Here is a 19,045-nt window from a genome sequence, read left to right as displayed (position 1 = left end):
ATCATGTTGCTTGGTTGCATACTATGCATCCAAGGGATCTTCCCACAGAATATATTTACCTCTCTTCCAAGGAAAGATCACATTACATTTTTCAGCAAGTATATTCATGAGCGAGGTAGTGACAAAGGCAATTTTCACATGTGTGTTTCATAATATAATGCCAACAATCAAATATTAATTTTAATTAAGGCATTTTTAATGATTGTACAAACATTCATTGATTATGCTCAGCAAAATTAATGTCTGCTAATATAATTTAATATTTCTGGAGGCAGAAAAATAAAGCAGTTCTTTCAAATTGACAAAGAGGTTTGCATTTAATCAAGAAGTGGCATAAACGCTTATCTTCTTGTAAGAAATTATTATCATTCAATATGTCTTTATCCAAATTTACTTTTGGCCAATAACTGAAAACATCTGAATATATTGTTGATATTTATTCAAACTGAGCTACTGGAAAGTGTATATCAGGATATAACTTTATAATTTAATTTACAGATTTTTGATGACAGTACCTCTTGAATCATTTGTGCAGCCAGTCCAGACGTAACACCTGTCCAGAATTCTTCCGACTGACAGCTTGTAATGTCCTTCTTGCCGTCTGGTCGGGTGCCATTTATAGCTCCCATATTTCCATCTGCAAACCCCATCACATTGCTCTCAAAAACAGTTTTTAACGCTATCTTTACCCGATCCTCTGGGAAAACCTGCAAATAAGGTTCATAATTAGATTAAAGTTTAAATAATTCACAACAGTTAATATTTGATGGACAGAATCTATTTTGTTCTATGTTAAAAGATATATAACATGCCAAACTTCATCTCTAGAAATATGAAGGATTACTGCATATTATGTATGTGAACATAAAGTAAGCATGTTTGTATGTATGAACAGTAAGGTTGAAAATACTACACTAACAAATTGTCTCCTTCAATAATCACAGTATAAATATGTTATACCACTACAACTTTACACCTTATTTTTCATGACGGTGTTACTATAAATAGCATTTCAAAAATGATTGTAGCTGTACAATATGCAACGCTGTGGCTGTCTTATTAGAACATTTTTCATCTTATTTGTTTTAAAAATATATTGGTTCAGTCACTCATTATATAAACTGGATAATGCAATATAATATGGAACCACTTCATTTTTATACGAAACCAACTTTTCATTATATTTATTCAATTAAGAATATAAAGGTTCATTCGCTCATTATAAAAATTGGAGCATTGCTTTTTATGGAACCATTCTCTCTTTATATGGAACCAGCTTTTCATTACATGACAGCAAAACATTATATAAATTCAATTCCCCTTTATATGCATTCAAAATTTAATATATGAAACCCTTCTGTCTTTATATGGAACCAAGTTTTCATTATATGATAGCATTATTACACAGATTTGATTCATCTTTTACCGTATTGTCTGTGATGCCTGAGGCCTTCATGTACCAGTTGCCAGCCAGCTGGTCTGCCATAATGCTGTCATGGTTACCACATGTGCTGCAGTCATAGTTGTAGTAATGACCTGTTGAAAGAAAACTGTCATGGTTACCACATGTGCTGCAGTCATAATTGTAGTAATGACAAGTTGAAAGAAAACTATCATGGTTACCATATCATCTGCAGTAATATTTGTAGTAATGATGTCTTGAAAGAAAACTGTCATGGTCACCATTATGTGATGCAGTCATTGTTGTAGTAATGACCTGCTGAAAGAAAATGATCATGGTTACCGTATGTGCTGCAGTCATTGTTGTAGTAATGACCTGCTGAAAGAAAATGATCATGGTTACCATATGTGCTGCAGTCATTGTTGTAGTAATGACCTGCTGAAAGAAAATGATCATGGTTACCACATGTGCTGCAGTCACAGTTGTAGTAATGACCTGCTGAAAGAAAATAATCATGGTTACCACATGTGCTGCAGTCATAGTTGTAGTAATGACCTGCTGAGAGAAAACGATCATGGTTACCACATGTGCTGCAGTCATAGTTGTAGTAATGACCTGCTGAGAGAAAACGATCATGGTTACCACATGTGCTGCAGTCACAGTTGTAATAATGACCTGTAAAAAAAAACTGTAAAGGTTATCACATGAACTTGAACCAGGGTTGAACCTGGAGTGATGACCTGTTCACAGAAATCTGTTACCACAGGCATTGTAGTCCTAGTTGTAGTAATAATCTGTTCAAAGCAAACTGTTAAAGACGCGCCACATAATAACTGTATTCTTTTATATTTCCATGATGGTAATTATACATGCTTTGCATGAAGAAAATGAGAAATAACAAGTATATAGTTACAAACGAACAGTGACATAATTATATAAGGCCAAGACAATGTGTTCAATGTTTAAATATATTATTAAATTAATGCTGAAAAATGCACAGTACTTGATATATTAAGGTTAGTTTAGACACCACTTTGTTTCTACAGTGTAGGACAGTTATCATTATATGTTTATATAACTATACTGAAAAGAGAATGACTGAATTAGTTTGCAGATTAACTTGTGGAAACACATTATTTTAGGGAGGGCCAAAATTGTCTACATGTCATTTTGCTGAATGGCTGTATTATACCAGTATTATTAGAATGATTTGCATGAAGTTCATGTTGGAGAAAAAGTAGGTCACTAGGTTGTGGTGGGTCTTTAAAGAAACTTGTCATGGTTACTACATGTACAGCAGTCACAAGTGTAAAAATAACTGTTTAAAGAAATTGTCATGGTTGCCATGTGCTGCAGTCCAATATATACAAGTCTCTCTGATCTACACTTCAAGCTGTACGTTCCAGTATTCAAAAGCCTTGCCCCTAAAGTAAGTTGAAATAATGAATACAAAGAAACTTTCACCTCTTATAATCCTTAATGTGATACAGATGGACGGACGAACGAGCACAAGGACGAACGAGCACAAGGATGGACGGACGAATGGACAGGACAATCACTATATAGTAGATGTCGGGGGCATAAAAACTGTTGCAAATTCAAAATTACATAAATTTACAATAGAAAATAACCTTTCAAATCGTTTTTATAAAGAAAAAATTCATGACTATGAAAGAATTTTAAAAGTTTAAACAATCATTGGTGTTCTTTACAGTGATGTAAAACTTGATGGTACAGACATATTTAATAAGTGAAATCAAGGGAAGATGTAAAGCAAAAAGAAATTTTTTGTTTTTCATTTAAAGAAATCTTACCATTCCAGAGCTTTATTTCATAAGATTCTTTGGCTTTGTTCAGAATACTTGTGTACTTTTCAAGATCATCTTGCTCATTGAGAATTTTTGCTGACTCAACAAACATTCTAAGTGCACATAACCACAGACCACCACAGTAGGCGCTGAAATTTAAAAATATGGTAGCATTGAAAATGACTTGCTTTCACACAACTGTAAAACCATACTACATATAATTCCACAAAGAAAATTGGGACAAGACATTTTTTTATATACAGACAATAACATAAGTATCGTTTGTTTGTTTTGTTTTGGGTTTAACGCCGTTTTTCAACAGTATTTAAGTCATGTAGCGGCGGACAGTTAGCCTAACCAGTGTTCCTGGATTCTGTACCAGTACAAACCTGTTCTCCACAAGTAACTGCCAACTTCCCCACATAAATTATCAGAGGTGGAGGACGAATGATGTCAGACACAATGTCTTTTATCAAATCGTCATGGAGAACATACGCCCCGCCCGGGGATCGAACCAGTGACCCTGCGATCTGTAGACCAACGCTCTCCCTACTGAGCTAAGCGGGCAGGCTAACATAAGTATCAGAAATGTGTTTTAACTGTAACTGTACCACTTTGCCAGAACTATTCATTATTATCAGGCATCTGGCATACCTCTGAACACTTTGTTTAGCAAATACCAGCTGAAGTAAAATCAAATAAAATCTGGAGTAAAGTGCAGAGCATAAAAAAAGTTATTTGTATCTGTAAGCCTAGGGTGTTTCTTGCTTAATATGGGTAGACTTAAAGTCACTTGTCCCTCCCTTCTGTAGGATCTACCCAACACAATTGGCTGACATGTTTGAAACTACAGCTATCACTAAAGGTGATGAATGTATCCCCACATGCACTGACACAGTACATTGCAATCTGACGCACACAATATTGCATAATTATGTGGACTGTATTCATATAGACTGTATGTATACAGTATAGTAACAAAACAAAAAAAGGCCAGTAACTATGCAGAATATTTATCTAAAAGAATGTTACATGCACCATGCACAACTAAGGTTGGTACTGATCACTTGTATGAAGATTCATTAAACTGTGTGCAAGGGTTCGGAAGATTAGGCACGCACAAGATTGCATATGCAGACTGTATGTACATAGTATGTTAACAAGAAACAAAGTCCCATAACTCTGCAATTTTTGTTGTTGAAAACCTACAATGCCCCATGCACAACTACTGTTGTTACTGGTCACTTGCTTGAAGTTTCATTAAAGTCCCATAACTCTGCTTTTTTTTTCTGAAAGAACCTAACATGCCCAATGCACAACTACTGTTGTTATTGATCACTTGTGTGAAGTTTCATTAACTCCTTGAGGCCGATATCATAATATACATGCTGCGGCGAGATAAGAATTACCACCTGACGTCGAAGAACATTATCTGATCTTATCATAATCACACTCGTGTGCAGTCAATTGAAATCATGCGTGGAAATATTATTAACATTAGTGTAAATCAAACTATACTTTTAAAATTTTCAAAGTTTAATCAAATATTTATATATATCCTCTTTTGTCCGTAACTTATATCCAAATAAAATAGTAATTTCACTTCGAAACATTCACCATTTTTGCAAAGCTATTGCATTTAATAAATATTTGAACATTTCCGATTTCATTACTATTTTCACATGTAAACATGTTTAATTCCAATAAATAGAAATACATTCTTAACACAGAGTATTTACATCAGCATTACTCAAAATTAACACCCATTTTGAGAGTATATCGATGGTTTATTTTGATGTAAATTATTTCTAAACATATACACAAACGTGGTGTGACCATTGAGACAGTTAAATTGTAATATTTACACCCATCTTTGAAGAATTATTAAATTTACAAAAAGCGTTATTTACAAACATTTTTATGTATGAAACATGTTTTGCTGTGTTATTTTTATCCATTTGAATTTAATGCGATGTAAGTGTACGAATATTTCAGCTTTCTAAAACTTAAAATCTTCTGACCATTTATTTCTCTGATAATGAAATTTCATCGTCGGAATCATCATCCGACGAAACTGATACGTCAAAATCAGCATGATAATGAATATTTTCTTCAGTGTAAGAAAAATCTCTGGCAGCCGACATTATTTTAATCTTTCGAAATACAGTATGAACGAAACACAGCGGAGTTCGTCTTTTTTATTTCGTTTACCGCATATTTACAAACAATTATTTTAACAAGGAAACTAATTATTAGCATAATTAATAATTATAACATCTAAGAAACAATAACTGGTATGCAAAATAATTTTGCTTTTATCAGGATTATCAAAAATTAACAAGTATGTGATGCAATCAGCATGATCTCGGTGCCGCGACTATACTCGTCAATCGCCGTCCTGGGGAGTCCTGATAACGCGCGTATAGTCGGATATCGACGCTACGGGGGTAAAAAATATAGCGCCTTTAGTCGCATTTCGGCCCCAAAGAGTTAAACTGTGTCAAGGGGATGAGGAGAGATGGTGTACACAAGACTGTGTCTACTGACTGACGGACAGATGGACGGACGTTCCCACAGATGGACCTTTATTCTGTATTTCTTTTGTTAAAAAGTACCCACTAAGCGACAAAAAGTACCCAATAAACTCTACAGAATGAATAGAATTTACCTTTTCCTATTGTTCTCTGTACCCAACAAATGTTCATTCATGGGCTCCGACAGACAGACAGACAACTTGAAACCAGTATACCCCCCTTACAACTTTGTTGTTGGGGGTACAATAATCTTTTGAAAGGCACCTGTGGTATCTCTCCAACATAAACCTTAAAATAGCTATTACGTTCACACAGACTTTAGCTGACAAAATCCACATTTTTTCCTTAATCATCGGCAATACATCTTCATAAGCATAATTCATAGTTATTTAAGACAGCATTATCAATCTTTAAAATTCTTTTCGTAGAAAATATCATTCAAATTATTTATCACCTTTTTGCATCTATCATAATTTTGATGAAGGTATTTTTCATGAAAATACTATCCATGCCTTTTTCAGGTCCGTGCACATCCTGAGCCATATGAAATAAATTGTGTTTGTGTTATAGCAAGCAAATAACTCTTCCAGTACTGTCAGCATGTACAAGAACATACCTAGCTCCATGTACAACCCAGGCATCGAAAGTCTGGTCGGCAAATCCACCATTTTCTATAAGACCATCATTATCTTTATCCCACTGCAATGACCTCTCCATCAACACCTGTATCAACAAATGTATGATAGAATTAATATTTGGAGGAATCAGCTTGCTTAAAAACAATATTTCAATACAGAACTTTAGTCAACACATGTGTAGTAACAGAAATTATCAATAGAATATCAAAAATCAAGATAAAAACACGAAAGAAATGTGTGTTAAACAGCACTTAAGTCATGTATTCCAGGCAGTACTGACTGGGTTCATGTATTCTGAACAGAAGCATGTGCACTCTGCAATACTCACATTATAACTGGGTATATATGTATTCCAGATAGAGATATGTGAACTATAGTGTCCTACCTTCATAACTAGATGTATGTACTCTAGCTACAGACATGTGTACTTAGGAGTACTGACCTTCGTAACTGGGTACATGTACTCTAGATTGAGACATATATACATGTACTTGGAGTACTGGGTACATTTTCTCTTGATAGAGGCATGTGCACTATATAGAGTACTGACTTTCATACCTGGGTATATGAAATCTAGTTAGAAAAACATGCAGCTTGGTGTCCTTATCTGCATATCTAGGTACATGTATATGTATTCTAGATAGGGATATGTAACAAGCACTACTTACCTTCATAATTGGGTACATGTATTCTAGATAGGGATATGTAACAAGCACTACCTACCTTCATAATTGGGTACATGTATTCTAGATAGGGATATGTAACAAGCACTACCTACCTTCATAATTGGGTACATGTATTCTAGATAGGGATATGTAACAAGCACTACTTACCTTCATAATTGGGTACATGTATTCTAGATAGGCTCTATCATTGGTTGCAAAATAATCTCTATACACTTGCAGAACAAACTTCAGGTTGAGATCCTTCCAGTCTACAGTGGGATGTATGTTGTAAGAATTCACTCTAACCCATGGTTCATCCTCTGAAGCGAGAACAGATATCATTTTTTGTTAACACTTAATTTCCTGCATTTGACTGGTTTATTCTGAGGATTTTGGAACAAAACCCCAGTGTAAAGATTGAATTTTGAAATCCTAACTCAGTTATACAGCACTGGTGCCTATAGAATACCGGGTTGTGAGTTTGATCCCCTGTTTTTCATTTCTAATGAGAGTCCTGTGTTTGAGTGCCTTGCACTTGGCACTTGAGACTAGAGAATCATCTTGAACTGGAGTATCTCTTGCATCTTGCAATATCATCAAATTAAAATCACTCACATCATTCCTGAGGAATCACCTATAGGTGAAGCTGGTGATAACTTTAGATAAACAAAGAGAAACACATACATGTCATATAAGGACATGTTATCATCACCAAATGATATGTGTAGAACTAAGAAACTATTCTTCCACTAAACCGTAAGAGATAAAACTTTTCATAACTTTCTATTTTGGAAGATCTAGAACATTTTTTAACCTAAAGTATGAACAGATATATGGTCACAAATAAGTTCCTGACTTAATGCATAATCATGTCAGACAAAAGACAAATAAAACATTTTAATAGTGGTACCTGGGTCTCCCATATCATGGGGAACTGTGTTTAAAACCTTACGGTGTCCTACCGATCCTCCCATACAGAATTTCATACGTTCCTGATCTTCTGATATCACAGCTTTTCCTGCAATGCAATACAAGTGTTTTATAATTACATGTAATATCTAAGAGAAAGCACATGCATTTTCAAACATACAGAACAGCTAAGCACATTACATGTATTTTCAATCATATAGAATAGCTGAGCACAGTTCATGTAGTTTCAATCATATAGAACAGCTGAAAAAATATGTGTATTTTCAATCATATAGAATAGCTGAGCACAGTTCATGTATTTTCAATCATATAGAATAGCTGAAAAAATATGTGTATTTTCAAACATATAGAATAGCTGAGCACAGTTCATGTATTTTCTATCATATAGAATAGCTGAAAAAATATGTGTATTTTCAAACATATAGAATAGCTGAGCACAGTTCATGTATTTTCTATCATATAGAATAGCTGAAAAAATATGTGTATTTTCAAACATATAGAATAGCTGAGCACAGTTCATGTATTTTCAATCATATAGAATAGCTGAAAAAATATGTGTATTTACAATCATAGTATTATAATATCTGAGGAAAATGTGTGTATTTACAGTCATTTAATAGTGTCTGAGTAAAATATGTGTAATAACATATGAGGAAAATATATTTATTTACATTCACATTATAACATATTTACAGTCACATAATAATATATGAGGAACATATATACAATCATATAATAACATCTGAGGCTCAGATATTCAAACTATAATAGGGTTATTATAATAGTAGCTCGATCTCTGATGCTGTATTCGGCTCGAGTGGATTTTTGCCAGATCGGATCTCACGAGGCGCGCAAGCGCTAAGTGTGATCTGACCTTGCAAAATCCATGACAGCCTAATACAAAATCCCAAATCTAGCTACTGTTATAATGACCCTTTATTATATACCTCCACCTTCTCTGTTTAATGTTTTGCTATTGAACGAAATCTTCATTGTTTATCTATGTTAAAATGGAACTTATGTGCGCTTTCTATAGAACTGTCAGGCCATGCATATTATTGAAAGTAGTCCAGCAACATAAAATACAAAAGGTACAATACGGAATTTTTTTTCTGCCTGTTCATATGTACTTGTGAAATACCAGCCTAATTTTTTACAGACTTTATATAGGTATATATTATAACTGAAATATCATTACAGTATGAATATGACTACATTACGCTGTGTTTAAAGTTTGAATGAAAATTCCTAACTCATGTTTCATGCATACATGTGATACGTCCCGGATTGTCCCGGAAATTACATACTCGTCCCGGTGTCCCGGACAGTCTTGAAATGTCCCGGAAAAATAATAATACAGGAACAAAATAAAAATAATCCCTAAAAAACTTGTTTTTTTTCTCTAAGTTGTTGAATTTTACACAATAAACAGTCCACGGTGTCACATTGTTTATTCCTAATCAGTTTCATGCCCTCGAGCAGGACACGTGTTGATTAAGCCCACTTTGATCACGCGAAGATCTTTTGATGACACTGATTAAGTTACAGTCAGATATTATGATGACCCTGATTAAGAACTGACAGGATTATGCAATCAATAACTGTTTTATGATACTTAAATTAGGAACAATAGTCATAAATCTCGTTATTTTTAACACGTTGGCGGTAAAGCTACATGTAGCCTTTATGGAAGAGATTGTTGAAAACGGTCAATTAAACGATAATTATTTTAAAAGGTTGTAATCATTTAAGATCTAGATCGATTGTCACACATATTCTAAATTAAAATGTTGAATGCCTTTGCCGACAGACCCATGAAAATTCACCTGACTCCAAATATTTTATATTGTCGATTTTATCTACAAGATTTATTTTATTCCTTTAAGGATTCAGTTCAATCATAAGATAAATGTTTAAGCTTTAGAATGATACCAAATTAGCTAGAATCTAAATCACGATGACCAGGTCGATTCTTCGTATATATTAAGTCTCCGAATTCTGTTCACTTCGGGAACGCAATAAATTCACGTGCCGAACTATATATGTGTTTTACCAGTACATGTATTTACCTCCCTTAGAAAGCTAGACGACATTTGCAGCAAATTAATACAAGCAAGTGAACAATGTTTATCTCAGGAAACTACATGTAACATTATATTTTTGCATGAAACAGACGAATACCAATGTCACGGTGTACGTCCCGGACAAAAGGTAAAAATCCTGGAAATGTTAACTCAGAATCCCGGAAACGTTCTGAAAAATTATGGCATGTATGTTTCATGACTAATATTCAGTGGTGTATTTTTCTTTGATTTGAATTATTTCATTTGATTCAAATACCTATAGATTATAAATAATTTACTGACCTAATGACATTATGTTTTGCAATATAGGAGCACAAAGAAGTGAAAGAAATAACTTTATTCAATAGTAATTCAATAAGTGATCTTTAACCTATCTTAGTTTAAAATGTGGAACTGTAGGGAACCATTAGCAACCCTGATATTTGCGGCTAATGGATTCACTTAATAAGTACAATAAAATCTGGCATACGATACAATGAAATGAGACAAAGTTTGGAAAATCTCTGTGTTCTATTATTCTGTACCGATATACTCTCTACTGCTAGTTAATGTGTTTATTAGCAACCATCCATGTTTATATGTTAGATCTACTGTTAGTCATTTTGATCGGTATACTAATTTCGCATATTTCCATGGACAGTTATTGTTAAACTAATTATTCTTAAATTACTATCAACCACTTATTTTTAGCCTAACCCTAAATGAAAATTTACTAACCCTTCACAGAAATATGGTGACCACCTTTTAATCAATAAAAATGTATGAAGGATTAAACTCATCTCTGACAATTCTAAATCTTATTTTTTACCTAATTTTCTGTCAAGGGGAGGTAACTTACCTAGATCATACTGTAGAGATAATTGTAGTTTTGGCCATAACATGATGAGGGCAAACGATGCATAGAAATGGACATCATAGGTGTTATACATGCGATACTCATGACCTGTAAAAAACACAGTATCTATTTATAGCATTTTGCAGTATACACAAATACTCCATGAAGTTTTCAATGCAGTTTGACATTTCTGTGTTATATTTTTAAAGCATCATCAACAGAGTGTATAAGTATCATCAACTGAGTGTATAAGTATCATCAACTGAGTGTATAAGTATCATCAACTGAGTGTATAAGTATCATCAACTGAGTGTATAAGTATCATCAAGTGAGTGTATAAGTATCATCAACTGAGTGTATAAGTATCATCAACTGAGTGTATAAGTATCATCAAGTGAGTGTATAAGTATCATCAACTGAGTGTATAAGTATCATCAAGTGAGTGTATAAGTATCATCAAGTGAGTGTATAAGTATCATCAACTGAGTGTATAAGTATCATCAAGTGAGTGTATAAGTATCATCAACTGAGTGTATAAGTATCATCAACTGAGTGTATAAGTATCATCAAATGAGTGTATAAGTATCATCAACTGAGTGTATAAGTATCATCAACTGAGTGTATAAGTATCATCAAGTGAGTGTATAAGTATCATCAACTGAGTGTATAAGCATCATCAACTGAGTGTATAAGCATCATCAACTGAGTGTATAAGTATCATCAACTGAGTGTATAAGTATCATCAACTGAGTGTATAAGTATCATCAACTGAGTGTATAAGCATCATCAACTGAGTGTATAAGCATCATCAACTGAGTGTATAAGCATCATCAACTGAGTGTATAAGCATCATCAACTGAGTGTATAAGCATCATCAACTGAGTGTATAAGCATCATCAACTGAGTGTATAAGTATCATCAACTGAGTGTATAAGTATCATCAACTGAGTGTATAAGTATCATCAACTGAGTGTATAAGTATCATCAACTGAGTGTATAAGTATCATCAACAGAGTGTATAAGTATCATCAACTGAGTGTATAAGTATCATCAACTGAGTGTATATGTCAAATGGTAAATGTGCAGCTTTAATGGTGAAGGAACACCCCTAACTGCCCCTCCTTGCATTATTTTGGCTGTGGCAGGAACCTGCGTAGAACCTTCAACTTTCCGCAAGCCAACTGGATAACTTCCTCACATACAAAAATCTACATCAAAAGTAGAGGATTCAGACCAACAGTAATGATTTCTATGTCAGTGACCTTAAGAAGAATAGTCAAATTGTTTGTTTTGTTTTTGCTGACTTTTATAATAGCTTCACACTGAAATTATACAAGTCATAATTATGATGGCTTCTAAGCTAACAATGGTGAGGGAAGTCCCAAGGTGCCTCTCTGGGCATTCTTTAATCAATGGCGGGCACCTGAGTAGAACCACTGACCTTCCTTTAGCCAACTGGATGCATTCCTACAATGACAAAATTCTGCATCCTTATCAGTCTTGATCCCACAGCAGTGAGAGGCCAGTGATTCAAAATCAGTGATCTTAACTATAGAGCCAAAAAGCCCCAAAAACAGTGAAACAGAATCAAAATAATAATAATGTATAAGAAGTATTAAGCCAAACATTACCTTCAAGATACGCAAATTTCCCGTATTCTTTCACTATGGAATGTACTTCAGAATCGCCATCTCCTATCTCTGCATCATCAGCCACGTAATATAACTCATTGAGCAAGAAGGACTTGTACCAAGCTGGTATTGCACTGTTTGGTAAAAATTGCATATTGTCTTAGTTTGCAATGAAAAACTATTTTGGATGATAAAATTACATATTCCTGAGTAAAAGAACTGTTGTTTAATAGGGCAAACTGTTGAATACCCTCCAAAGTGATGTACAGTCCGTCTATTTACTGAGAGACTAGCTACTGTACCCCTTACTTCAGGTATTTCTTTTTTAACCAGAGCACCGTCTTTTTTATTTGTTTAACCCTTATCTTACTCACTTTTTACAACTGTTCACATGACTTGTGCCTTTGCCATACAATCATCTACAGATTGTGCAGAGTATTCCGTAGAAGTAGAAAAATCACATTTCCAAGGTTACTGTGATGTACAAAAATTCTTTATTCACTATCGAGTCAAACCATACCATTTTCTAAAGCTGTTCAATGAGAGTGCTGAATATATTAATTCAATGTAAAATCATTTGTGACCAAAACATTAGTAACTCTAAATAAACACAAAAATACCTGCAATTTAAAATGGGATTTTGCCAGGCTTGTATCTTATCCTCCCACATGCTGTAGTTCTGTAAACAGTAACTTGACATCTGTGGTGCCTGATCCCTGGACTTCCCAAACCAACGCGCATAACGTCTGAAATATAGACATAAGTCATGAATTACTATGAACTGTGTCAGTTTTTCCCCAATCAATGAGGTTCCCCCACAGGAATAATTAAAACCTATAAGGATTGTTTGTCCAGGGTAACATCTACAAAATTAGTAAAGGGCAAGCAGGTGCTGTTTCTTTTCAATAGAGGACAACAGAAACGACAATCATACTAAAATTGCTAGTCTTACACTTTTCAAGATAGTGTGTGAGTACCTGCATGTGTGCGTGTGGTTTAGTGTCTTTTTCAGAATTTCTTCAGTTATATAAACAACAGTGTCTACTTGCAGCAGTTAGCACAATGCCCAGCTTTATAGTGCTGCCTCACTGAAATACCAGGTTGTATGCACACAACATAATACCCCACCCAGTCACCATTATATTTACACTAGACTTACCAGTCCTAGCACTATCCTCTTAATGCTGAGCCCCAAGCAAGGAAGCTACTAGTACCCACAAACTCCCGAACCCGAAGTGGGCACTCTACAACTAGGCTACCGAGGCAGTACATTTCAAGATAGAATATATAAGAGATTGCATTCCTACATTAAGCAATCCTTGGTGTTTATTCCCCTTTAGAACTACCTATATGCTAACAAATGAAAAATGTTGCTAAAATATGAGAAATTAAAGCTAGAGTAAATAATTTTTTGGCAGGTACGGTCAGGTAACCCTAAACAATTTTTGGGTCTAATGTAAATGTTAGACCCACGATGTCAAATAGAAGCACTAGCCTCTGTCAGAATTTGAAATATAAACTGGTAGTTTTGTCATAAGAACATATTTGGTAAAAAGACGCCAACAATAAGCAGAACATGGGTTGCACTGTGAGGGCGTCCTTTAACTCCAACATGAAGTAACTTCACAATTTCTTAGAACCAGTCACTGACATGCTTGTACTAGCTGCAACCACAAGTAAACTGAAAACACACAAACTTAAAAGATCCAAGTATACTTTCGATAAGACTAAATGTTCCATTTTGAAATTCGTTAATTTCCACCCACCTTGCATATTGCACTTCCTTTGACCTGAATATCACAACCGGCATATCCCAGACTAGACTGAACTCCAGGGTTTTAGTTGCTCCCCCGGGTAAAGAACACATCGTGGAAACAGCCGCACCAATCTCTTTCCCTTTCCTTGTCTTTTCACTTGACCCTGTAGAAAGAAATGGTAGTCGCCATGTGACAATTTCCATCTCATGTCATTTGATCTATTTGTAACAGTTACTGATTTTTTAAGATATGACTATGTTGCGTAAGTAATATTCTTTACCTCGCCTTCTACAAATTTCTTGCATTTCTATTGGTCAATAGACGTCACATGCAGACACGATATATTCTATATCCTGCAATTAATTTTCAGATATGAATTTTGATTAAAAATAAAATGGCTGCCACATTGTTGGTGTAGACATTTCTGACATTGTGAAATCTGATGATTCTCGGAAGGATGGAACAGAATTTGTTTGTTTCTGATCAAAACCAGTTCATAACCTGTATAAATCAGCTTTTTTGTTTTGTGATTCAGCATTAATTTCATCTCTACTATGCATCAGTCCCATTAAAACATGTTTTCTTTAAACTCAACTGATGACCTCCCTTTCTATCAACACTTTTGACTTCAATTACAGGCAACAGAAAGTATAAAATTTATTTTACCTTCTTTAGAGTCCAGTTTTCCATTTGAATGTAATTCATTCCATACTTCAGCACCGGAACCATGGGGGTCAAAGTTCAAACAATGACTCACTTCCACACCATCCTATCAATACAAAGAGTCAAATGAAAAGTCATATTATTTTCAAGTTAAAAAAAGAGTTCCTATTCATGTACTGTATGCATATTCTAAACATACCAAAAAATCATCATTTTTAAGTTAATGAGAGACTGTTTCACATGGATTCTGAGGTTATGTCAATCCAAACAACAGCTGTCTAATGACAGTACGCTCAGCTATTTGAAATCCTTCCACATAACACTAGCAAATATACAACAGCTTTAACCAACTGTTGTAAGCTGAGAATGGCGCATAGTTCTGCTAAAATGCAAGCCGGAGTTACAGAACTTGCCATATTATTCTAAGTTTGGTGAACATTTTTTTAACAGTTCACTAAAAGTTACTTAAGGGCTTTTCTATTTTTATGCTGTTACAGCCGAAAAATATAAATCCATTTGAATGAAACTGCCAGTAAATGGTGACAATTTATCAATAGAACCAATTAAACAAAACTAGTAAGAGGTCTGTGCCAATGATGCTACAGGCCAAATTTTGTGATGAGCCATCAAGTCATTCATACAAAGCTGTTTAAGTTTTTCTATTCTTAGCTCTGCCAACCAATAAAAGGGTCGAGGCCTATAAAAGGCTGACTGGAACCATCTCAGTAAATTGAAGATATGACCTTAAAACCATGTTAAACACCACTTAAATGAAGATCCATTCTGCAGTTCATGACAAGTTATTAAAAGGCTTTTCTATTTTTACATCCTGGGTCACTGAAAGGGGCCAATTGTCTCCCATGAAACAAACTGAAAGTAGACCTTATAATCCATCAAGCAGTTCATGAGAAGAAATTGTTTAAAGGTATTTCTATTTTTAGTACTAGCAGCCCCTTAAATTGGCCAACTGCCCCAATTTGCATAAATTTGGGAGAGGATCTTATAATAATGCTACAGACCCAGTTTGATGAAGATCCATCTAGCTGTTCATGAGAAAAAGTCATTTAAAGGTATTTCTTTTAGCTCTAGTTTAAAGAGCACCTCAATTTGAAGGTAATTTGGAGGGGACCTTATAATAATGTGAAAATCAGCTTGTCGCTTATTTACGATAATTTAATAATTGGCGCCTTTTTTGACAGTATGCAGGCTCAATACGGGTAATGCTTTATCAATTAATGTTAACACTTCATTGATTCTCATTACCTATGTGCACTCGCCGTGACGTAACTTGCTGATAAAGAAAAATCAGCATGGCATGTCCACAGGATAAAGGGCGGGATTTAGCAGATCAAAGGCAAGGAGGGCATGACCGCGAGTGTTTATTTTGAATACACAAGTTTATGTGGACATAGTTTTACTGTAGGAAATGACTGATAAGAGGAAGGATTATCAAAGGAAAATGTCTCCGGGTCCAAAGTGACGCATAAGGCAATTATCATGCCGGGTCCTTTGAGCGTCTTTTGAAAATCTCCTGGGTCCTGACCCGGGGTCCCGGGTCAAATGGAGCCCCTGGGAGTAGGTGTTAGATGAAACATAACTCAAGTAATTTGTCTTAAATATTCAAAATTCAAACTTAACTACGGATCAAGCTTACCATCAACAACTTGTTAAGTTACAATAGACAGAACATTGAAACTCTATGGTTCAGGTAATTTGATAAGAGCTCAATGTTATTCCAGTTAAGCAATGGTAATTTAGCAAATTTCAGTTAAGCAAAAGTGGTTTAAATTATTTCAGGTAAGCAATACTCATTTAAGTAATTTCAGTTATGCAAAAGTGCTTTTGTTAAGCAACAGTAATTTACCCGTAAGTGATTTCAGTTTAGTGTGCCGTTAAGCTAACGGTGGTTCAAATGATCTTAGATATGACCTAGTTTTTGACCCCAAATAACCCATATTAAAACTTCACCTAGATTTTATCAAGGCAATAATTCCGACCGAATTTCATGAAGATCAATTGAACAAGAGCTTGTCGAACATGAAATGCCCCCCTTGATGCATTCAGTAACTGCACAAGGAACAGAAATTATATGCTCACTGTAAACAAAAGTTCTACTGTTCTTGTCCAATCTGGCCTTGACCTTTAACCTATTAACCTCACAAGAGATCACAGAGTGATCTTAGCATCGACCACTGAGTCATTTTTGAATGTTCAAATTTCAAGATTAGCTCAAGATCAAAATCAAGGTAAAATATCATTTTGGTACAAAACACTGTGCATGTGGTCCAAATTTGAAAGCTGTGGCTTGAGAAATGTGAAAATAGGTCACTAGATCAATTTCAAGGTCAAAGTGCATAGACAGAACTATGCATGTGCTTCAAATTGGAGGCTGCAGCTTGAAAAATGTGAAAGTAGATACTAAGTAAAAATCAATGTCAAATTTCAATTCAGAACACAAAAATATGCATGCAGTCCAAATTTGAAGCCTGTAGCTTCAGAAATGTGAAAGTAGGTCACTAGGTCAATCTCAAGATCAAAGTTCATTTCGGTACACAAAGCTACGCATGTGGTTCAAATTTGAAGGCTGTAGCTTGAGAAATGTGAAAGTAGGTCACCAGGTCAAAATCGAGGTCAAATTTTATTTCAGAACACAAAACTATGTACGTGGTCCAAATTTGAAGCCTGTATCTTCAAAAATGTGAAAGAAGGTCACTAGGTCAATAACAAGGTCAAAGTTCATTTAGGTACACAAATCTATGCATGTGGTCCAAATTTGAAGGCTGTAGCTTGAGAAATGTGAAAGTAGGTCACTAGGTCAAGATCAAGGTCAACTCATGTCAAGGTTCATCTTCCCACTTAAAACAATACATGTGATCCAAATTTGAATGATGTAGGTTATAAACATGAAGATTCTAAGATTTTCCTGATATAAGTCTATATGAACCATGTGATCCCCGGGGTGGGGCCATATTTGACCCTAGAGGGATAATTTGAACAAACTTGGTAGAAAACCACTAGATGATGCTACATTACAAATATCAAAGCCCTAGTATTTGTGGTTTGGACAAGAAGATTTTCAAAGTTTTTCCCTTTATAAGTCTATGTAAACCATGAGACCCCCAGGGCGGGGCCATATTTGACCCTAGGGGAATAATTTGGACAATCTTAGTAGAGGACATCTAGATGATGTCATATAAAAAATATAAAAGCCCTAGGAGCTGTGGTTTTGGACAAGAAGTTTTTCAAATTTTTTCCTATATAAGTCTATATAAAACCTGTGAGCCCCGGGGTGGGGCCATATTTGACCCCAGGCAAATAATCTTAACAATCTTAGTAGAGGACCACTAGATTTTGCTAATACCAAATATCAAAGCCCTAGGCCTTGAGGTTTTGGACAAGAAGATCAGAAATCGTTAAACTGTTCCTGGCAAATGTGACCTTGACCTTTAACCTAATGGCCTCAAAATCAATTGGGGTCATCTACTGGTCATGACCAACCTCACTATCAATTTTCTTGACAATAGGCTTAAGCGTTCTTGAGTTATTGCCTGGAAACCATTTTACTGTTCCTGGCCACTGTGACCTTGACCTTTAACATACTGACCTCAAAATCAATAGGGGTCATCTGCTGGCCAATCTCCCTACTAACATTCATGATCCTAGGCCCAAGCCGTCTTGAGTTATCATCCGGAAACTGTTTTACTGTTCAGGGTTACTGTGACCTTGACCTTTGACATACTGACCTCAAAATCAATAGGGATCATCTGCTGGTGATGATCAACCTTCCTTACAACTTTCATGTTCTTAGGCCCAAGTGTTCTTGAGCTACCATCTGGAAACTGTTTTACTAATCAGGGCCACTATAACCTTGACCTTTGGCATACAGATCTCAAAATCAATAGGGGTCATCTGCTGGTGATGACCAACCTCCCTATCAACTTTCATGATTCTAGGCCCAAGCATTCTTGACTTATCATCCGGAAACAGATTGGTCTACATACTGACAGACCGACCAACATCTCTAAAACAATATACCCCTCCTTCTTCGAAGGGGGGCATAAAAATACAGCCTCTATCTCATACACAAGGTTTTTCTTT

The 19,045-nt window shown here is 35.1% G+C and overlaps 1 protein-coding gene across 1 annotated transcript in view; it reads right to left on the bottom strand.

The window, feature by feature from the left end:
* LOC128559002 (non-lysosomal glucosylceramidase-like) overlaps positions 1-19,045 on the bottom strand; it is a 49,971-nt gene that overhangs the window by 6,878 nt on the left and 24,048 nt on the right. Inside the window, exons 7-17 of the mRNA XM_053549659.1 lie at positions 14,951-15,053; positions 14,294-14,447; positions 13,148-13,273; positions 12,528-12,661; positions 10,900-11,004; positions 7,958-8,065; positions 7,216-7,367; positions 6,361-6,467; positions 3,217-3,359; positions 1,427-1,536; positions 516-707 (exon numbers count right to left, since the gene is read on the bottom strand). Of these exons, the coding sequence (XP_053405634.1) occupies positions 516-707; positions 1,427-1,536; positions 3,217-3,359; positions 6,361-6,467; positions 7,216-7,367; positions 7,958-8,065; positions 10,900-11,004; positions 12,528-12,661; positions 13,148-13,273; positions 14,294-14,447; positions 14,951-15,053 (1,434 nt within the window). The remainder of the gene's footprint in view (positions 1-515; positions 708-1,426; positions 1,537-3,216; positions 3,360-6,360; positions 6,468-7,215; positions 7,368-7,957; positions 8,066-10,899; positions 11,005-12,527; positions 12,662-13,147; positions 13,274-14,293; positions 14,448-14,950; positions 15,054-19,045) is intronic.

Source organism: Mercenaria mercenaria, chromosome 8 (genome assembly GCF_021730395.1).
Source record: "Mercenaria mercenaria strain notata chromosome 8, MADL_Memer_1, whole genome shotgun sequence".
Lineage (NCBI taxonomy): Eukaryota > Metazoa > Mollusca > Bivalvia > Venerida > Veneridae > Mercenaria > Mercenaria mercenaria.
This window is presented reverse-complemented; position numbering and strand designations above follow the sequence as displayed.